This window comes from Phyllostomus discolor, chromosome 3, assembly GCF_004126475.2.
Source record: "Phyllostomus discolor isolate MPI-MPIP mPhyDis1 chromosome 3, mPhyDis1.pri.v3, whole genome shotgun sequence".
NCBI classification, from domain to species: Eukaryota; Metazoa; Chordata; class Mammalia; order Chiroptera; family Phyllostomidae; genus Phyllostomus; species Phyllostomus discolor.
This window is the reverse complement of record NC_040905.2, coordinates 101,222,225-101,245,443: the sequence shown is the minus strand read 5'-3', so window position 1 is coordinate 101,245,443 and position 23,219 is coordinate 101,222,225. Positions and strand designations below refer to the sequence as shown.

The 23,219-nt window shown below is 42.8% G+C and overlaps 1 protein-coding gene across 1 annotated transcript in view; it reads right to left on the bottom strand.

Annotated features, from left to right (window-relative positions):
• The window catches only part of MRPS5 (mitochondrial ribosomal protein S5), a 34,111-nt gene extending 13,797 nt beyond the window's left edge, over positions 1 to 20,314 (bottom strand). The window contains 2 exon segments of the mRNA XM_028518373.1: positions 12,650 to 12,797; positions 20,238 to 20,314. Of these exon segments, the coding sequence (XP_028374174.1) occupies positions 12,650 to 12,797; positions 20,238 to 20,314 (225 nt within the window).
• Positions 20,315 to 23,219: the final 2,905 nt, after the last annotated feature.

The window sequence follows — 23,219 nt, the reverse complement described above, 5'->3', positions numbered from 1 at the left end:
TAGAAGTGAAGGAAATGAGGTTTGGAGGCAGTAATTGCTCAAGCCCTATAGCCGGTGTACAGTGGATTTGGAATGCAAACCCAGGTCTGGCTGACTCTAAGCCAAGACTCATTACTTTTCTTGTCTCCTAAGTTTCTAAAATTCAGGGCTGAGCATATCAGGCTTTCAAAAGGTGCTTTGGTGAGGGGAACCCCGTCCCACAGATCTGAGTCCTGGACTCAGATGAAATGAGTCCTTCCGGACATAATCTGTCTGGCGGGAAAGGGGGTGGTGATTCCCTCTAGTGGAAAATGCCCAAGCCCTTCTCCAAAATGGCTTTTATTGGGATCAGTATGTGCAGGGGTATACAGCATGCATGCACGGCTCATCAATCAGTGTCCAAAGACTCTAGTTATGGAAAACAGATATTATCTATAGATGACAATTGAAGGAACACAGAGATCTGCCTCAGGTCGGGTCTGTTAGACATGCTGATGCCAGACAGTTGTTAAGGCGAGTTTCATGAGATAAGGAGTTCACTCCTTATGCTTTGAGCTTAAACACCTGGTTTACACCAACAGGGCCATACAAAGCAAAGCAAGCTTCAAAGGGTACAATGTGTTCTTCAGGACTGATTTCCCACAGGAGCCCTTGGTGCTAGCATTGGGTCATGTCTGCCTCCTGCATTCCTGGCTTTCTGATCAAGTGTTTCAGGCCTCTTTCAAGGTCTTGCTTGCATGGGGCTGCAGTCTCTGATACTGCACAAAGTTGTCCCTAACACTTTGGCTTGTAAGATAATCAGGTTGAGAGAATGCTGCTGTTTTGGAGTCATGTGGGAAATAGAAGTTACTTCACTGGTCCTATGCATCTTTGGGCTGTTCCAGGTACTTTACCTGCCATCTGCTTCTCCTTATCTCATGTGATGTTAACTTGATGGCTTTCAAAAATCTGCCTGCTTTGGGGGAGGGGCCTCAGTTTTCCAGTCATAGCCTGGAGAACTTCTCTCCATCTGGATAAGCATTGAGACCAGGGGTGAATTAGCCCCAAGGTCAGTTAGGTGAACAGATTTTCTCCTTTTCTTCTTTTTAAAAAAAAATTCTCACCTGAGGATATGTTTATTGATTTTAGACAGAGAGGAAGTGAGAGAGAGAGAAACATCAATGTGAGAGAGAAACATCGATCAGTTGCCCCCCTCCCCCGATGCTGTATGCATCCCAACCAGGGATTGAACCTGTAACCTAGGTATGTACCCTGACCAGGTATCAAACCTGCAACCTGGTGGTAGATGGGATGGCACTCCAACCAAGTGAGCCACCTGGTCAGGATCAGATTCTTTCTTTTGTTGGTTTATGGAGGTCAGTTAGTAACTGTGGATAAATAGATTTAGTTAAATGCCTCCAATGAGCTAGATCTACTTGGGGCAGTGATCAATTTTCAGATGGGATGAAGGACCTAACTAGACTGAATGCATCACCTTGACTGGCTTTAGTAACTTCAGAGAAGCTCCTTTAAGAATCATAAAGAAGAGGATCTACCAGTATTCTCATTCACTTTTTTAGTAGCTTGTTTTCCCCAATTTTCATCCCTTGTAGTGAGAAAAAGCACAGTCTGTAGCACCAAGCAGGCATTTCTCTGACTTCTACTTCTGCACTTTGTTAAATTCATGGACTGAAGTAATGATATTAACCTCTCTGAACCTCGAGTTTTTTAATCTGGAAAATGGGGCTAATAGAACTTACCTTGTCATAACCCTTACTGTGGATGTGAAATGGACAAAATTTAAGTTGCTCATCATGGGCCTGGTGCTGCAAAAGTGCTCAGTGTATGTGAGTCCCTTTTCCTGAAGAAAGTGCAGGATGTACCCCTAGATAATTTGTAGCTGGATACTCGTTCTGTTGCCTCTAGGAATTTTGATATTTTTATTCAAATAAATTCTGCTGTTAAAGTGTCCCCCATGTATCATCACTGTGTTGCAAAAGTAATCAGAAATTGTCCACGGAACTCAGATGTCATAACTACTTGCAAACCATTGCTTCTGAGTGCAAGAATATTGACTGAGCCCAGTGCATGTACTTTCATGTTATTTATGGCACAGAATCACATGAACTGGATTCCAGTTTAAATGAAGAACACCCCTGCTCCCTGGAAAAAGAACACATGGGTGGTACGAAGTAGGCAGAGCCAAATTGACGTTGACAGCCACACCTCAGCCAGCACTTGAGGAAGCACAACACTTTCTGGAACTTATGCTAACTATGCTGCGAGGTTTGGACATTTCAGATGCTTGTCATCTCCCCCAAGTCGATGCCCAAGCAGTTCCAAAGCTCAAGGGCAATGTGATGGGCAGTTGCAAGACTGAAGTAAGGTCAGGTCTTTGCAGGACAATGTGGGGAGGGTGGCTTGCCCTTTTACAATAAACTCTTCAGGATGTTTTGTGATGGAAGCTTAGAATGTCAGAGTGATGGGTGTAGAAGGTGCAGGAGGCCCAGGATTTAGACATAAGGCACACGCCTTGGCTAAAACATAAAAACAATAAGTAATGGATCAGAGAAAAGAGATACAAAGTCACTGCTACAATAACAATGACAAACAATGCACGATGATAAGTGCACACATATGCCTGGTATAGGCTGAGGGTTTATCTACATTTGAGAAAACATTCTAATGAGAGTAACAGACAATAAGCAAAGTGAATAAGTACATTATTATGTATATTAGGAGGTGATATGTACTCATGTGAAAATTAAAGTAAGAAAAGAGGATGAAGAGTGCAAGGGGGTGGATATTATAATTTCACATAGGTAGTTATGGAGAGTTTCAGTGAGTAAATATACATAATATACAGTCTTGCTTAAGACTGAGCAAGACCTGCTTTCATATCTGAAGAAGGGCATTCCAGGAAGAGAGGACCTCAGGGTGCCTAGACACTGAGGCATGAACATTCCTGGCATGTCTGAGAGAGCAGAAAGGCCAATGTACCTGGAATGGAGCAAAGTCAAAGCCAAACAGGAGGATGAGAAAGGAAGTCAGAGAGCTAACAAGACTAGTGCTTCCTGGGACAATCAACTTGATATTTTTCCCATGGTAGGGCTCATTGTCATTATTATCCTTATCCTTACTACTCTTTTCTTTGTTCTAACACTTGTGAAGCACTTTGGCAAGTGCATTACCTGTAGAATCTTCTCAATTCTCAGAGTAACCACTGAAGCAGGTTGTCTAACATTCCCATTGCACATATGAAGCAATTAAGGTTCAGGGAGGGTATGTGACTTTACAAGGCCACACAGTCCAGTGGCAAAAGCTCAGTACCTTTTCTATCATGCCATCCTGTGTTCATTTCCAAATCAGCACTTATTTGTGTCCCATTTATCAGCTTTTGCTCATTGCTTTCCTCATAAGAGCATTCAGGAAGCTCTTGTGTATTCCTGTCAATTGCTTTTGATGCCTCGTTTTTCTTCTCATTGGGAATAGCAAAAATGGAATGAGCAGAATCAGTTTCTCTGGGCCTCCCTTTTTAGATTGCATGTTTGTGTTCCCCCCAAATACATACATTGAAACCCTAACTCCCATGGGATGGTATTAGGAGGTGAGCCTTTTGGGAGGTGATTAGGTTTAGGTACAGTCATGAATGTGGAGCCTCATCGTGGGATTAGTGGCCTTATAAGAAGAGAAGGGGACCAGAGCTTTCTCTCTCCACCTTGTGAGGATTCAGCAAGAAAGCAGCTGTCTGTGAACAAGGAGGAGGCTCTCACCAGAGCCTGACCAAGCTGGCACACTAATCTTGGACTTCCAGACCCAGAACTGTGAGAAATAAATTTCTGTTGTGCAAGCCACTCAGTTCATGCTATATTGTTATGACAGTCAATGCTGACTAAGATATCCCTGTTCATTTTGCAAGATACTTTCTTCTGGAGCTGTGGCTACAGGACCCTGTTCATAGGGGACCGAGCTTCCCCATGTGCTTGTGATTCTTGGTCATGAAATCCTTTTGTAATTAAGTTCTGCTGTCAAGAGTGTCCCCTTTCTCTTTTTTAGAGAATGGCTACATAGTTACTATTTTTTGTTGTCGTGTTTTCTCCTCTCTCTGTTGGTAGTATGCAGAGGCAGGACTGTCAAGTGCTCATTGCTGCACATGGCAGCTTGCTTTCTCTGCTTCACAAAAGCTGCTGTGGTAGGGACTTCTGGTGCTTGGTCATCTCTGGTTCTTTCTCCATCTGGGCAGAGACTGCACTTCTACGCCCCTTTGGTATTAAATTAGGTCTCATGCATGGAAATGATGTATGCCACTTCTTCACAGAGGAATTTCAGTCCTGGTGTGAGATCCTCCAGCGCTTTTTCCCCCTCAACTGAGGCAAACTGTGTTGACATGGAGAGCCCACGGTTTCTGTGAGTGCTGAGCCACCATACAAAAGACAGTGGTTGCCTTCCTAGAAAGCTGCCCAACCTTGAAGAAATAACTTTTGTTGTGTCATAGTTCTGTGTCTTTGGAGTGTGTGTGTTGTTACTATAGCATTGTCTATGCTATGCTGATTGACATCCCTTTTTCTTCCAGTCCAGGTGGCAAGTCAGGCAATGCCCTATTTTTGCTCAGCAGCTTAGTGTGAGGTTAGAACTTGAGATTTGCAGGCAGACAGACTTGTTTTGTATGACCTTGGGCAAGTGACTTTACCTTTGTCCATTTGCTGTCCTCTTTTTTTTCCCCTGTAAATAGAAGAGACTTTACCCACCTTCTAGGGGTGTTATGGGAATTAAATGTGATACATGTCAAGTAGACAGTATCCAGTAGGTGCTTAATGAATGCTTTTTTCTTTCTCCCTTTCCTGCACTGTGATTAACTCTAAGATTATGTGCTTGGTTTGTTGCTCCCAAGGATTCTACTACATTCTCATCAACCAGCATTTCCTAGTTGCCAGGACTTGGTGCCAAGTAAGCATTTCCCTCGTCATTTCCTCTGACTTCTGAAAGATGCAGTCGTCAGCACAGCAAGGCGAGGACTGATCAGATGAGACACCCAGCAGATGTCCAGGGAGTCAGAGTCCCCACTGCTCCTCTGTCTGTCTTTGTGCCAGCTCTGTAATCTGTATTAGGAAAACACGGTCTGGTTGATTGCTCTGTAATAGACTTTCACAACATTAGCACTTGTTTCCCTTTCTTCTGGTTCTCCGTGATATTTGTTTTCATTTTCAGTTTCCATTCAGCTCAATTAGAAGCTTGTTTTGACTCAGACACTGAGCTGGGCACGGGGGATACGCAGGTGGATTAAGGCACAGCTCTTGCCTGCACAAAAGTCACCCTAGTAAGGGGAACAGATTTGTTAGCCAAACCAATTTACCAACCAATCAACCAACCAACTGACTGGCCAAAGAAGAAAACCCCAAACACAGTACTAATTTAAAAAATGGAAGTGTGTACTTGACACAGAGAAATGACTGAGAAGGAACTGATGAATTCTGTTGGGTATAAGAGTGGGAGAGAGATGAGAAAGACATCTTCAAAAAGATGGTATTTCAGCAGGGTTTTGATGGGTGAACAGGAGTTTACCAAGTGTATTGTGGAGGAAGAGCATGTGGAAAAAGGAACAGCATGTGCAAAGGCATAGTGACATGAGACATGAATAGTTCTAGGTGATATGTGTGATTTGGTGTTCAACAGAGCACGAAGTACAGAGTGGGACGTGCTGGAGATGAGGGGGAAGGTTTTACCAGGCAGGCCAGGGGAAGAAGACATATTTGTGAGTTTATGGGTATGTGTTAGAACTGCTTACATTTGAGATTTACCCTTTATTGCTTTATACTTACCATGAGTTCCACTTTACAAGACTGTATTTGTTGCCTTTCCTGATCATGCCGGGTGTTTAGCCCTCATAGGTCTGGATGGAGTAGAGGGCTCTGGGGATATCCTGGAAAGAGCATGGAGCCAGGAGAAAAGACTTAGGCTCAATCGTGACTGCCTGCTTTATTAGGCCCATGTTCCTGGCCAAGTACCTGAGGTCCCCGTCTCCTGTTCTGCAGAGGAAAGAAAATTGTGCCTGTGTCACTGAGCATCTGTGAGGGTTAAAATGCAAGAAATGTGTAAAATACCCAGCCCAGGACTTGGTGCCCGCTGGGTACTCACTACATCTTCCATTTGGAGTAGTCAGTTATTTGCATTTGGGAATTGTGTTAAGCTCATAAAGAAACAATCGTTAGGATTGATTTAAAAATGGAAAATTGTTCTGATTGATTTAAAAATTGACTTGAAATTTTGAAAATTGTTACCATTGATTTTAAAAATACAATTATGCTTTTTCTTTCTTTTTGAGAAATGTTCTTAGTTCTTTTTCATTACAAACCTTTCAGTGCCCTCAAAGGAGGAAAACAAACTTACAAAACAAAAAAAAAAGAAAGAAACTTGAAACAATATGATATTTCTATGGTATTAGACCTCAGAGGTCTTACCTTGAGATTATTTTGGTAAATCCATTTACATTTTTTGCTCTCCCCCACCCCCAAATGTCATGTATTAGAATACACTGCTATTTTGACATCTCCATTGTGATATTTATTTTAAGCCACCGGTAGAGTTTTAAGTGTCTTAGCAGTGAACCCTGGCCTTTATGGAAGGCAAACTAATTATTTTCTAAACCATTCTGTGAAGCAAGCCCATGGCATTTGTTTCCTGACAGCTTAGAAAGGAATGTGAAGTCAGTGGCTTTTTGAGGAAGAGGATGTGCAGTTGGACAAGAGCTCAGAAACTTGGGGTTCAAAGTCACCTTGCTCAGCATGTTTCCAGAGGAAATCCTGGTGTTCCTGAAGAGAGCTGGGACCAGTTTCACACAAGTGGTTCTGCGGATGACTCAAACAAAACAGAAGCTGCCGTGAAGGGCGCCATAAAGGTGTGTGGCCACAGATGTCAAAGGCTGACTAAGGTCTTTCCATAATCATGTGATGGTTCCAACAACTTTAGGAAGTACAGAGTTTTGATCTCCTTTTATAGATGTAGAAACTGAGTCTTAGAAAAGTTTAGTTTCTTTTTCAAGGTCACAGGGCCAAGAAGCTGAGGGTTGTTTTTTGTCTGTCACCAGAATGTGCGATCTTAACCACTTGGGGCTGCTGCCTGGGGGGTCTTGTGTTGTGTGACCTTGAGCAGCTCACCTAGCCTCTCTGAGTATCTTAGTTTCTTCTTCCATCAGATGAGGATGACGATATTTACTTCCTACCTCATCTTGTGATGAGGTCTTGTGGTGATCAGCTATACTTCCCACGTGGAAGCCCTTAGGGAAAATAAGTAAAAGTAAAACCTTGTAACTACTTGGGTTTTGCGTGTTCTGACTTCTCTGTCTTACCATTACCTGGCTGTCAGTTTCCAGACATAGATGGTCCTCCCTTGGACCACAATACACATCCCTCATCCCCTTTATCTTTTCCACCTCCACAACTTAGGCTTTTGTTTCCTCTCCACAGGGATCTCCTGGCTTCTGACGTTCTCACTGATACTCCTTTTCTTAGAGATTTCCTGGTGGAGATAAGCACAGAGGGTTTGGGGGTACGTAGAAAAGAAGCAACTGACCAGCATCAGGGGTTAACTGAGCTTCCCAGAGGAGCTGACTCTTGGGGGATAAACAGGTTTGGGGTAGAAGGAGGGAGGAGAAGAACAAAAACACTGGAGGCTTGTATAAAGGCAGAACATGTTCTGGGACCCGCAACTATTTGTACAGAGCAAGGTGGGTGTGGCAACATGTCCGTACATCTTGTTTGTTAACAATTAGATGAGTACTTTTCCCCCTTTGTGTCTTTAACTAGACTGTTAGTCCCAGGAGAGCAAAGCCTGCACCTTAATTCCATACCCTGCACTGAGCCTCCCTGGAGATGGGTACAGAGGTGCCCCAGGAAAGATTCAGGTTAACGCTCACATGCTAATACGTTGGGTTTTATTGAGTGACAATAAAACCCAACTCATTAATTGGGCAGCATAACAATGCAGAAAGGACATAGACTTCAGAGTCAGACAGACCTGATGCAAGTCACTTATTCTCTGAATCTCAGTTCCTTCATCTGTGGGATGGAGGCAGTACCTCATTGGATTCCTGTGAAGATGAAATGAGATGTGACAATTGTGAAGGGATGGGCAGAGCAGACTCAACACATGGTAGTTCTTGATGTTTTGCAGACTCTCCTGTGACCCAATCCTAACGGCTTCATGGAGGCTCCAACTTCATTGATGGCAGCTAGGGATGGGTGAGTTGTCTAAACAGAGAATTACAAAATCAGCCACAGCTTGAGTTGCCATACCATCTCCTGCTTTTCCATTTCCCTGTCCTGGAGATTGGAGTTTGCTTCCATGGCAGCTAAGATAGAGGAGAACATGTGGATGCAGGAAACATTTTGTTTCTTCACTCACACCCTCCAAAGTCAGTGGGGTTATTATGGGCTTATAGGATGTAGGAAGTGTTCAGGCTCAGTACAGTCCCTTTTACCCACAGCTCTTGACCACCTCCTTGAGATTTCACACTTTTCTGCTCTAGTACATGCCCCCAAAGTACAGGCATTTTAATTTTGTTTGTATCCCAAATGCCTAGGACAGTGCTGGGCTCGACCACTGTGTTGAAAGAATAACTACACAAACCCCTCCCAACCTCTATCCCTTGTTTGTCTTTAATACGGAGTTGGCTAGATGACATGATGTCCAACCCTACTGCTTCTTTCTTCATTTGTGTTTGCTATAATAACATTAGCATGGAGGGTGGTATGGAGCTAAGGCAACCAGGAATGGAGTTCTGTGACATCCACATGTCCAGAGAGGACCCATTTACTGTTGCTTTCGTTTGACAGGAGTTCTTGGTCTTGTGGCTGCAAGAATGTGTGCACTCTGAGGTGTTTGGTTAGCATGCTCCCAATGTCCTGCTGACCCATACACGTGCCTTCAATCAATGACTGGACATAGTCTCAAGCCACTGCCCTCCAATAGATGGATTTCTCCCCTCTAATAAAAGATCAGCACAGCTTTACAATTACTATTATTGATGGTCCCTGTAGCAGAATCTCTTCTCCCTCCTCCACCCTGAGAAACCAAGTCAGGTCACCAGACACCCAACGCCTACTGTGTGCACTGGGTGAAGTGCACTGGCTGTCCGTTCTCTTTCCCTTTCCATTTTCAAAGACGTTGTAGCTGTTTTCAGATACAGAAGGCATCCATGAAACAGATCCACACATCTAACTGTGCCTGTGTATGGAAAGCTTTCCCATGAGTGTTTTAAAAGACAGTTGAAAAGACGGTAGCTGTTCTCCTCTTGAAATTGCATTTTCATTTTGATTTTCTTATTTAACACAATGTGACATTTTCTGGAAAGGGATATTCCAATTTAGAAACCAAAAGATGGGTTGGCATTGCCACGTGTGAGTCATAACTGGCAAGAAAATAAATCAATACATTTCAGATAGATATAGTGGATGCAGCCCATCTGCCTGCATTTTGCTGTTTATCACCACCCTGACATCCTCTATTCTAAGGGCTTCACTCACTTCTAGCTGAGCTTCAGTTTACAATATGAGGTCGATGAGCAAACACAAGCTCTCCCCAAAGCAGTATTGTCAGTAGGAATGGCTCTGATGTGTGAAGCTGGCCGCAGTGGAGCCTAATGAAATGGGGGTTTCAGGAATGCAGTGTGGACTCTTCCACTGTCTTTCTGTTTTCATTTCAAAATCAATAATGCCATGAATGAGGGAGAAATATGTTGGTTACATTACTTTAAAATAGCCTGGCAAAAATATAATTTCTTATTGATTAGTTTCCCATCGAAGGCAAGGTCTGTGGATAAAAGAAAATTGACTGCTGAAAATTCTAAAATGAAGAAAGTAAATGAGGGAAGATGTTTAAATTTTTAAAGGGGAGAAAAGGGTGTAATCAATGTACCCAAACCTGGAGCTTACAAAAGTAGTGCTGGAACTGAGATCTAAGTTGTTCTTGATCTGACTTTCATTTACTCCAATATTTTAAAAAAATGTTTGGAAAGCAAAGCCCGTAGAAAGATGTTTCAGATACCACGGGAAGTAAAGAAATGTAGGAGTGAAGATGATTCCTGGAAATTTGGTAGGAAATTATCTGATGGGTCGGTATGTGGTCAAGACTCTTTTTGGTTACAAGCCCTAGAAACCTGATTCGAACTGATTTGAACCAGCGGTCCTCAGCTGGAAGTGATGTCCTCTGAAGGGATGTTTGTTAATGACTGGATATGTTTTTGGTTGTCACAATTGTGGGGTGAGTATGACTATTTAGACATCTAGTGGTAGAAGCCAAGGATGATGCTAAACATCCTACAGTGCACAGAGCAGCCCCCATTTACCCCCCACCCCACAAAAAAAAATCAATGGTGCTGAGGTTGAGGATCTGGTTTAAGAAAACAAGTCGAGTTTATTAACTCATGCCTGAAAATCCAGGATATATCTAGTTGGACTCAAATGTTCAAACAATGTCACTAGAAGCATCCTTTTCTCTTGGGCCTGCTGCTTTTCCAGTAAGCTTCATTCTTGGGGAGGTTGTACCCCTCATAGTCACAAAATGGGCTTCAGCTGCTCAAGGCTGCTACCAGTTTAGGATCTTTGGTGAAAGAACAGATGTCTTCCTCATTGGTTTCCCCAAGAATCCTGAGATTGACCCTCATTTGGCTAACCTGTGTCATATAATCATCCCTGAACCACTCATTGTGGGCTAGAGTATTGGCTAGACCTGGGACACACACCTACCCTGATACTGGGGGTGCAGATGGGGAGTTAGATTGGCTCCATCTAAACCCACTTGGCCTGATAGGGTGGGAAACTGTTTCTCCAAAAGGAAAAGTGGGGTGCTTTTTCTGCAATAGGGGAAATATATGCTGGGCAGCAAAACAACAAACATCCACTACATTTATTTTCTTGGGAAATTCAGAGGGGTGGTGGTACTCCTCATCCCTCATCCAAAAATCCAAAATAATTTTAATACTCCTATGATAGTCTTACCCTTTCTCTCTCTCCCCCTCCTAATAGTCATGTTGCATTACAATAAGTGTATTTACTCACACATCCATGTGTTCTCTTAGATGGTGAAGCCCTAAACAGAGGGATCATGTTTAATTCATCTTTGTGTCTCCAACACCTAGGGTAGAGCACCTAGGAGGTTAAAACTAAACTATAAGAGAGCTAAAAAGTCAGTCTGGCTCTTTTAGACTATTGATCACTCATTCTGTGAATGTTTATTGAACAGCTACTACTACGTGCCTGACTCTGTGTCAATCCCTGGAGACACAGCAGGAAAAAGGGCAAGCACGTGTGGGGCATAACACCAGGCGGGGTGGCAGCCATTGGACAAGTGACCAGAAGAGACTTGCAGCTGCAGAGGGGTAGTTCTGAGAGCTATGGAACCCACAGCAAGGGTCCACATTAGAGTAGGAGTCTGTGGAAGTGATCCTCAAAGGGGTCGGTCTAGAAGCTGAGTGAGAGCTACTTTTGCAAAAAGTGAGTGGAAGAGCTTTCCATCCAGAGGCAACAGCCTGTGCAAAGCCCTGACATGGTGGTGGGCACATGGTCATGGTCAGTAGGACCTGTTTCCAAGGTGGGATTACATTTCAGGTCAGAGAAGTAGCCTCAGCTCTCTTCTGCAAAGAGTCTCTTAAGCAGTGATTGTTTAATTTTAAGGAATAGAAACTCATCCAAAGAAATTAAAGTGAGTTGGAATTTTTATTGTCAGGATACAGAAAGTGCTTGGGGAATCCAGTGTAACAGCTGGCCCTCATGGGCCTGCAATGTTGTTAAGCACTGCTTTCTCCATCTCACTCCCTGGAGCTTATCTCACCACACCTGCTTCGTTCTTCTCTCTGCAGAACCACATCTGCCATTGAGATTCCAAGTTTTGCTCTTAATTACTTTCCATTTGCCCAGGACTCTGGTTCTTTCTCCTTCTGCTTCTGACACCCTCTAACCAATTCAGCCTCTGTATCCCTTTCACAGTTCCAAGTGTAAGTATCTGATAGGTCCAGCTGATTGGTCCATTGTGGTCCAATCAGCTTTGGCCAGGTGTGTCACCTGAGTGCCTCTGCTGTGTGTAGGCTAGAGTGGGTCTCTTAGAAGGTATGCAAATGAGGAAGACCTGATGGACCTCTCTGGAGTGTTATGCATAGACACCAAGGATGATTATGATGATGCTGATGCTCAGGATGTGGCCAGCCCTCTTTTAATAACTTTATACTTGTTAGGTCATTGAAAGTTCACAACTACCCAGTGAAAGGTTCATGTTATTCTCATTTACTGAAGAGACAATTAAGAGGCAGAAAGGCAGACAAAATTTGCTTCAAATGTTATTTTTGTGAAATGTTAATTGCCTAACACGTCTGATTCCAACCTCAGAGGAAATGTTACCCCCAGATTATAGTCTAGGGTACATAGCCATGGTAATTCTCACCCAATTCTTTTTACTCAGACTATTCTAGCTATGCCAGTATTCTTCTGGTTTCTCAAACATACAGCCCTTGCATCTGCCATTTTCTCTGCCAGAAATGCTCTTTTCTCCCATCTTTACTTGGTTAACTTGGTTTACTTGGTTTTATTATTCTTCAGTTCTTAGCTTAGATATTATTTTCTCAAAGGCACTGTGAGAGGTACTTTATAAATATCATCTAATTTAATTCTCTTGACAGCTCTGTAACATGTGAGTAATATACCTTATAGGTGATCTCCTTCGGCTTCCGTTCCAGCCTGTTGACTGTGCCATCGTACTGCGGAGGCTGGAGATCTAAAAAGTGTACTTCCCAGACTCTCTTGCAGCTAGGATTCTGGATATGACTTAGGTTCTGCAAATCTGACTCACCCCTGTGAGTCTTAAATTCAGAACTGAGTTAGAAGGGAGAAAGGTATAATGCAATCTACCTTGCTGCTGTGGGTCATTGCAGAGTTTGGGTGGTTGGTTTTCCAGCCATTAGCTTCTTGACTTGGTGACTTCTTGTAGCAGTGGTGGCAATTTTCTTATCATTGTAGAGGCAGGGAGATTTTGGGGGCAGGGAGTTGTTCATGGAAGTTCCAACTCTTCAGAGCCTTCCATCAGTTTTTCAAAGTCACCTTACACCTAGTACGCAATTCTGTTCTTCTTAAAGTAGCTGGAGTGGTTTCTGTTGTCTACAACTGAACACTATCTCAATACTAGGTGTCCTGTACCATGCCCCCCTGCCCCATTTCACAGATGAGGACCCGAGGGCTGAGAATACAAGTTCAAATGACTTGACTCAGGTTTCAGAGTATGTAAGTGGTGGAGAGCTTGAAACCAGATGGACTCTCTTCATTTGTCTACCTTTAGTGTTGCCTCTAAGGTCTCCTCTCTGGGCTCCTTTTCTCATTTTGTTTCCTCCAGTATTCTTTCCCCACAGCATGTTTTGTTCCAATCAGATGGGATCTGATGACAGTCAAATTTATTCTAAGGCCGTGCAGATGTGATATAACCCTCCCCAGGCATCTCTGCATCTCTCACAGGACTATGTGCATGGTGTGATACTGAACCCTATGGCATGCATTCCTGGCACTGTGGCAATTGCTTGAGGAGGAGGTGAGAAGGGCAGGAAGAAATGTGGAATGGGAGGGGCTAAAAGGAAGGTCAGGAAAAAGAACTGGGGTTCTCAGCTTATAACTGTCCTGACCAGATTTCCTTGAGGCATGTGTTAATCTTCCCAGTTTGCTGAAAGGGGCTTGCCCCAGGTGGTAAGCTTCCTAAAGCTTTGGATTGAGGTTTATAAGCCAGCTGGAGCACCCCCCCACACCCCCGGTCTTTCTAATATACTCCCAAGAGCTCTCTGGTCAGACTTTAGACATGCCAGCTAATTCCTTTCTATAGATTCGCCCAGCTTTATTAGGAGTAATGGTGTCGAGGGTATTTTTCTTTATAGACATTATAATTAGTAATTGTTTTGAAGGGCAATCGCTGTTAAACTACTTATTTTTTCTTTTCCAGGAGGACAGGACAATTTCCAAGACTGATTATTTCACAATTGAAATTCCATGTCTCCCAGAGGTAGATTTTTACAGCGGTTGGTGGAAGCAAAATCCTCTCCTTTTATTTTTTCCATTACACATTCAGACACAGACACACACACAAACCGTGTCTGGGAAGGGAGGCGGAAAGACAAAGCCTCCACTGAGTGTTCGACAGCTTTACAGTCAGTCGCCTGGCTCTCGGGCTAATGGGATAGATGATAAACGCTCCCAAGATACCATTTCAGTCAATTAATTAGTTAATGTTTAAAGATGGAAAGTGTCGTGTAGATAAAGAACATTATGATTCTCTTAATAAAAAGGCTTAAAGTAATAAAAAATGGGAATGAGGAGATAGTGCAAGTGTTGCCTTTGAACTCCAACTTCTCTTTGATTCTGGAGTCGGTCACAGAGCCGTGAGCACCTCTCTGTCAGGTCACCGCCACAGAGTTCTGTCTTCCTGTCGGGAAATTTCAGTACAGTAAGTATGGTGAGGTAATTGATTATTTCCTTGTAAGTGAAACTCACATAGGAACGTCTAGAACTGGGTATTTTGTCTGGGGCTCTGAAGCTGCTCAAAGTAATTTCCTAAATCAAACAAGCTTAGAAATGACTGGAAGGTAGGTGAGCGGCATGCAGGCCCTAATTTAGGGAGCCCCAAGGTCCAAAATTCAGAAAGTAAAATTCAGTCCTTTCTGTTAGATTTTGGAGCTTTGAGCTGGAGACAAGAAAGAAGTAAAGGAAAGGGTGGGACACTTGGGTGAGTGTTTACTGAAATGAAGATGTGAGTATAAGCAATGGTGTTAATAAAAGGAGAGGGTCCTAGAAAAATGGCTACCAATGGGGTGCAGGGCCCAATTCCCACAATTCTGCATCACTGGCTTTGGTGAGGAGGTTTGGTGTGAGGGCAGACAGCCCACACCCAGCACTGTTCATCAAGTCCATCCACTTCAATAGTCCTAGACTGATGCCTGCATCTGACATTCCACTGCCTGGACTCATCTGCCTATTGATAAGATCCCAAGGAAAGGGGAAGCATGAGAGAAGCACAGACCATGGTTTCCTGAAATTTTATTCTATGCAGGTATTTGACAAAATAGCCATGTTTGGTTTGAAAGATACATCCCTGGTATGACATACTTATGATTGGGGGTTGATAAAAGACTTTCTTTTCTTGTCACAGCTCCTCAGACATTTTTCATTAACAGAAGTTGGAAAACAGTCTCTAGTAGTGATGGGGAATTCAAGCTTTGGAGTTAAGACAGTTCTATGATCAAAAGTCTGTCCATCACCTACTTGCTGTGTAAACTTGTGGGGTTTCCTTATCAGCTCAGAGCCTCAACTTCCTCATCTGTGAATGGGATGATAAACATATTAATCTTGGGAGGATTAGAAAGTTATTTATTCATTAATTCCACAAATATTTATTGAGCTTCTGTAACATGGCAGGCAAATACTGGCATATTGGTCTCACAATAGCAAGTCAAAAAAGTTCCTTGCTTTCATGAAGTTTATATTCTCCTGGGGAGAAGACAGTAATTGAATGAATTAATTAAAAGTCGTGAGGGCCTATGAAGAAAACACAATAAAGGGACATCATAGAGAATGGCTGGGCATGGAAGGTGGACATCTTAGCTGGGAAGGATCTCCCTGAGATGACAGTGAATTGAGAAATGAGGGATGACCCAGAGAGAGCCACACACATAGCCAGGGAGAGCATTGCCAGCTGCAGCAACTGCAAGTGCAAGGGCCCTGAGGTAGAAATAGCCAGTGTGGCTGTATCATGGTAAGTGATGTGAAGGCCCAGGTAGAGATTTAGTCAGAAAGGTAGATGAGGACTGGATCCTGTAGGGCCTCATAAGCTATCAGTTAAAAAAAAAATCTCAATTCAGTGCCTGGCACAGAGTCAGTGCTCAATAATCTATATCCTTTATAATTCCTTTCCCTTAAAGTATGGTTGAATTTTGGTTAAGGCATCAAAGTACCATTCTGGCTTCTTCTTCCTCCCCTAGAACTAAAAGGGTCTATTAGTTTAGTAACAAGGAAGTTTCCTTTTTCTCACAATGCCATAGACCAAGGAAAGGTACTAAAGAAGAGTTCCATGTGTTTCAGAGGGAGGGGGATGAGAATCCAAGACACTTAGGAGACTCTGAGTAACCATTGAGTAGATGGACTCATGTAATAAGCTTGGATTCAGATATCTATAAGAGAGTCTCCACCATATAAATTAGACTACAATACTACTTATGTGAGTTGGACTTCAAGCATCAGGAACCCTCAGATAACTAGAACACATGCTCTATTCTGGGCTTCTAGGAGAAGGGTAATAACAAGGAATATGAGTGATAGCAAATAAATTTTAAAATAAAAGTCCTACATGCCAAAGGTCCCCACTGAGTCAGCCTAACTTTTAACATGATTTTAAGCCCCAGACTACCTGATTCTCAGGCCTGCAGGATGCTCATCTCTCTCAGAGAGACGCCATTTCTTTGGGGAAATTTACTTACAGTCGGCAGCAATGTGGGCTAACCTATTGATTCTTTCTTCAAGTAATAAGGAAGGAAGTAAATGGCATTTTCAGTTTTATTCCTCAGCTAACCAGAAGCAAAACAAAACAAAACAAAACCAATATGTGCTGAGCCCTGGTTAATCAAGTTTCTGTTGTGGTTGGCAGACAGAAGCCGAGCAGATTTTTTCCAAGTGTGGTGCAAAGTAGAGCTGGATTTTGCTATAATTTTGTCATTAGGACCAAAAGAAGAAATCACATCAATCAGAGATAATTTTCCTGGGCTTCCCAGAGGGCTATGAAAGGAAGAGTGAACTCCCTGTTGCTCTGAAGTGGCAGCAAGTGACCGTCCAACAGATGAATCGAACAGATGGGAGGAAGTGTCAATGTGAAATTGATATGCACCCTGGTGATGGAAAAGAAGACACTGCTTGGAAAATGACAGGGGGGAGGCAGAGAGGAGAGATCTTGCTGAATACTGAAGGTCTGCTTTACCCTTCACTTGGCTTCTGGAGAATGACAGACATAGGGAGACATTTGGCCAAAGTCTCATGGCAGAAACAATGAACACATAAATAAATCACTTTAATAAACATTCATTAAGCACATATACCTATATATGCTTACCTATCTATATATATACCTACATATACATATACATATACACATACCTATATACCAGGTACTATGCTTAAGTGTTAAGATAAAGAAATATATTAGGTCTTTTTTTCTCCTAAAAGTCTGCCCCTCAATGTGATGAGTGGGGGAGACATAGGGAAGGATGAGAGACATTGATGATTAAATTCAGGGTGATAAGGACCATGACAGAGGGGACTCAAGGGCTCTGGCCTGGGGATTCAGAGAGGGATTTCTGGAGAAGATGTCCAGGATGGGATTTTTTAAATTATAGAAGTATTATATATTTTCTTAAGTTGAGATCCTGTATTAGTTATCTATTGCTTTGTAGCAAATTATCCCCAAATCAAGAAGCTTAGAACAACATACATTTATTATCTTACATTTTGGGGGGGTCAGGAGTCTGGCTGTGAGTTAGCTGGGTCCTCTGCTTCACGGTTTTCCACAAGACTGCAATCAAGTGTTGGCCCAAGGTCGGTGCTCTCTTCTGCAGGCTCAAGTGGGGAAGTATCCATTTCAAGTTCACTGAGTGGTTGTTGGCAGCACTGAGTTATTTCCTGGCTGTTGGTTGGAGGCCACCCTCAGTTCCTTGCCACATGGATCTGTGCCACTTGGCAGCTTGCTTTATCAAAACATGCAAGATGAGAAGACCTCTAGAGAGTCTGGTAGTAAGATGGGAGTCAAAATCATTTCTAACCTAACCACAGAAGTGACACCAATCAGCTTTAAACTTAGAAGCAAGTCACACTCAAAGGAGGGAATTGTATGAGGTCAGGAACACAAGGAGATGGAGATCACTGGATGCCATGCCAGAGCTGCCTATCACAGATCTCAGAAACAGATCCTGGAATAAGGACTCATTTGAAACTGATCTCTTAGGAAGTATTCCCAAGAAATACATGAGTAAGTGTGTGATAGCAAGCAAAGTCCCATCGAGGAGACCTTTGGCTCTATCTGCAGGTGAGATCTGGAGATAACATATTTCAGAGTTATCCTCATCTCAAGCAAGGGACCTGGAGTATTTATTATACCCCTGCCTCTGTCATTCCTTGGCTAAGTGCTGCTCTTGGGGACATGAATTCCCAGGAACTTGAGGCTCTCCAAGCATGAAGAGAGGGTGGGTTTCAAGAGCCTGAGGTTGTTGAGAGTGAAAGCACATGGGGGGCTGGCAGGCATTAAAGTGTTGAAGGGATCCTCAGGGACATGGGAGAGCAGTGACAGCATCTGCTACTCATGTTTATGATAACAATTGTGAAAATATAGAAAAGTATGAAGAAGTGGAGAATTTTACAGGGCTAATTGCTACTGGAAACAAAAATTAAAGGATAGAAAATTCAGGAAAAGGAGAGGGGGAGAAAAAATGTAGGCAGAGGAAACATCAGGGAGGGAACTATGGAGGCAAGCAAGCATATCACCTTATAGTAACACTAAGTAGATTAAAAAATAGATTCAAAATAAAGCATAGGGTAGGGGTCTATGGGCCACAGCTGAGATTTTTCTGGCCTATGCATTGATTATTCTCTGAAAATTAAAAAAAAATTCTCACCTGAGGACATGTTTTTATTAATTTTAGAGAGAGAAGAAGGGAGAGAGAAACACCAATGTGATAAACATCTATCAGTTGCCCTGCCATACGTGCCCTGACCAGGGATCGAACTCACAACATTTTGGTGTACGGAACAATGCTCCAACCAACTGATTCACTCAGCCAGGGCTTCTGGCCTGTGTGTTATTTAAAAATTTTGAGCCAGTATTGAAAAGTGGCAGGTCCTACTAAAATAAATTTGGATTTCCTGCTTCTTTTGAGAGCTTGGTGGAAGCTTGCAACACTAAGTCTATTCCTGCTGCGAAAAGGAGCTGGACCTGTGAAACTGCTCAGGTCTTGAGTGGGGGCGTGTCCTTGAGGTTTCCTCTCTCAGTACCCTCCACTGTGTCCCTTTTGGCCTTTGAGATTGGGACATAATCAAGTGTGACAGGGAAATGGTGGAAGGTGAGGCTGGCGAGAGCTGCATCATGTAGGACCTCCAATGTCATGCTGAAGGCTGAGGAGAATGTCCTGGGGCACTGAGGAGCAATTGAAGATGTTATGTAGCAGGATGACATTGTGAAATTTGTGCTTTAGAAAGCCCTCATCACTTGACCCCACTGACATAGCAAATCAAGATTGGGGGATCAGCTCTTATTTAGGTTAAACTTTTTAAATAGATCTCAGATGTTCAAATTTAGCTAATTATAGTCTGTGTTCATGAGACACTGTCATTTCTCTAGGAATGAATCTATTTTACTTTAATTGATTAAATATTTAATAATTGAATAAATGCCCTGGCACCTGTCATCCAGCCCAGGTGCTAGAACACTGACACTATCTTACATCTATTTCTGTCTCACCTGTTAGTGGGATTCTGTTGTCTTTGAATATCACTATTCTCCATCATAGTAACCTGGTAAAGATTAGGTTAGTTTAGAAATCATCTTGTCCCACTATTTTTTAAAGAATCTCTCTGTTCATGGGAAATTCACTTACTTTAGCAAGTAGGCAATTGCAGTTGTTAGAAAGTTGGCCCAGTCCACTGATGCCAGCTGTGCTGTCTGATAACTTTCCCCCATTCACCTGGAATCTAGTGAATATAATCTTCATTCAACATATATTGAGCACCGCCTTAGATAAGGCACTGTGGGGAATACAAAGATGGTTAGGACAAGGTTTTCTGCCCCAGTGGAGTTATAGTTTAGTGGAGGAGATAAGGAAAATACACAAATAATTATAATACAATGTCAAGAATGCTGTGTACTATACAGAGGAACAAGCAAAGTGTTATTGGAATTCAGGGAGAAAGACAGAGATTAACTACAAGTAGTGAAACTTTGGAAAAACTTCATGGAGGAGGAAGCATTTGGGCTGTGCCTTGACTGGGGGTAGACATGGTGGTTTTTGCAGACTGGGGAGAGAGGAGAGGATACTATTGTCCAGGCAAAGGGAACAGCATGGACAAAGGTATGGAGGTCAGAGAGCACTGGGCTGGTCCCACCCCAGGGACATGATTATGGGCATAAATTCTCATCATTGAGGAGTCTAGATGTGGAAGTCAAAGGTAGAGGGGACTTAAAGGGGACTGAGTCCATAGTCCTTCATGGTACAAGCTGTTTACCTGCCAGTCTTTGCTCTCTTCCCATTCATCTTTTCTAATTCTTCCTCATCTATCTTCTCCTCCAGGAAACCTTCCATACCTCCCCTGGTTGGCTTAGGTGCTTCACTCTGTCCTGTCTTATCATGGCTCTATTTTACTGTGTGTTTATATCTTGGTCTCCTCCATAAAACCAGGAGCAGTTGAGGGCTAGAATTATGACTTCTGTCCCACTGTATCACTAACCCTTAGCTTAGTGCTTGGCATTTGGTAGGTAACCCATATAGGTTTAGCTGCCAAGTGAGTGAATGCTTCCTCTTCTGGTCCTATTACTGTCTATTTCTCCTTCGTTATCCTGCCCATTGGACTTAGAGTGTATATTTAACTCCCTCTACTTTGTCTTCTGCTGTCACTCAAGGTCTTGACTTTACCTTGCCTTAGAGTATATTTTCATTTTATGTATTACTTTTGGATTCAGATTCCAACTCCCATACTGGCCAATCCTGCAAAGAGATAATCTGGACAAATCCTATTTATTCAGCTAATCTGCTCTACTTTTAGCTCCAATATATGTTCCTTTGGGCAATTTTCAATTCAACAGTTATTTATTGAGTGCCCACTACATGATGAGAGCAGCCCAATGATGTTCCTGAGTTGACCTAAGTTTGGCTGCATCCCTAAAGCTCTCTAGAAAAACAAAGAGACTGGAGAACATGGTAAATTCCCATGGAGAGGTCTGATGTGTCAATCAGATTAATTCATCCCATGCTGCAATTAGATGAGTGTTTGGGTCCATCAAGTGAGCCATGGTGGCAGCTACCTCTTCCACTGATCATCAGGAATCTATCTGGGCTCTTTCAGGGGGTGGGGTAGGGAATGAGAGATTGTCATACTGAAGTGGAATAGAAAGAAATGTAATTGGATCAATGGACTGTTAATGATGTTATTGAACAGCTTTCTGCCAGGCCATGTTGTGGATAGATTGGCCACAGAGATCCAGGCCACTCTGCCTGAACGACCAACTTAGACACAAATTCTTCTGCATATTGTAAAGTGTTTTTTCGTATGCACTATCTCATATAAATTATTATCATCCTCCTCAACCAGAGATGGAGTCTTAGGGTGTCAAGGATGGCTTGCCAGACATTTTGCTATGTCTCTGGGGATGAGAAAAAAGATGGATGTGGATATTTGTGGTTTACAGGGTGGTTGCAAGCATCAGACTACCTTGTGTTTATTGCTGTCTGGTTTCTCATGTGGGAAAAATGGGAAGCAAAGTGCATGCCTCTCCACAAGGCAATAACTGAGTAAGTTATGGTGCATCTGCTCATGGACTAATATGTGCTTGTCAAGGAGAGTGAAGTAGAACTCTAGCAGGTGACTTGGGGGGCTTTCTGCAAAGAATTGGTGGGTATGATGTTCTATTTTTACAAAATAGTGACCACCCATGCTCATTTAGATCTATGTTTGCCTAGAATTATATGAGTATAGAGAATATATGGAAGATCACAGACTTAGCTGTTTATATGGAGATTTCAGGCAGGTCAGGTGGAATTGAAAGGGAGCAGGCAAACAAGCAAAAAAAATGGTAAGGAAATAGAAAAGTGTGCTTTCTCTCTATCATACACAACATGGCATGATTTGGTCACTTTTGTGCATTTATGTAAAAGTTATATGTGCATGGATACATGTGTAAGACAAATAATTGAAAAAAAGATAAACAATGGACTCAAGTGACATTATTTTTATTCAAATAGTATGTATTAGTGACAAACTTCGTGCCAGGCACTGTGCTTGGTATGGGTGGTGCAGTGATGAGACCCAGGACTCATTCTTTAGAAAGTACTTTGTAATCTATTAACCCTGGCCTGTGAACCAAAAGGTCACCGGTACGATTCCCAGTCAGGGCACTTGCCTGGGTTGTGGACCAGGTCCCCAGTTGGGGGCTTGAAGAGGCAACCAATCTATGTTTCTCTCACAGATCATTGTCTTTCTCCCTCTCTTTTTCCCTTCCTTCCCCTCTCTCTAAAAATAAATAAATAAAATATTTAAAGTAGCAGCAACAATCAAAGAAAGTACTTTGTGATCTATTAAAATGCAATCAAACTACAAGAGTGGTTTTCAATCTTGGCTACATATCACAGTTGCCACAGGAGCTTTACAAAAATTCTGATGTGTGGGGACACACCCCAGACTAATTAAATCTGAATGTGGAGTCTGGGCACCTGAATTAAAAAAAAAATCTCCTGAAATACAAAGGTTGAGAACCACTGTTTGAGGACCTGAATTCTAATACCTTAGGACATATTATTTTAGGCCAGAATATCTATTAATAACTTTAGGCTAGCTTTTTGCAAAGCTTTCATTTATTTGACAAAATGCTAAAGCTAAAGCAAAAATGCTAGAGTGGTTTTGGCCCTGTGGAGGCAGTCCCTGTGTGGCTGTGCAGTGCTGTCATTATAAGGCTCCTGAGCTAAAGGGGGGACCTGGAAGGATGCTAAAGGATGGCCACAGGCTAAGAAGGGCATAGTCTGACCTCACAGCCCCTTCCCGTGGGCTTCTGAGTGCCTGCCAATGGTTAAAAGTATGTTTTCATTGGCTGGGTGGCATTCAGAAAAAAAGCAGCACTTACCTGGCTGAAGCAGTGAGGTTCTGGAATTAATTGGGGGCTGTGCTCTTACCTGGCTGAAGCACTGACGTTCTGGCATTAATTGGGGGCTCTCCCTCCTCTAAGATGCTGGCACTTCCTAATGAATTGTTTTCACACTTTAAACGAACGCACTCTTGTTGCTTAAGGAGACTCAACAGGTGAAGCCCAGTAATTAAGGATCTCTGCAGGAAGGGAACTGAAAGCAGCAGCTGGTTCTCTTTAACAGTGCCATTAATCAGCCCACCTGCACAGGAAAAGGGAGGCACCAGTCATGACGTGAGACCAGAGGACTGGGTCATCCTCCTTTCAGGGAAGGATGGGAAGGGAAGGGGCAGGGCCAGGCAATGGTGAGGCAA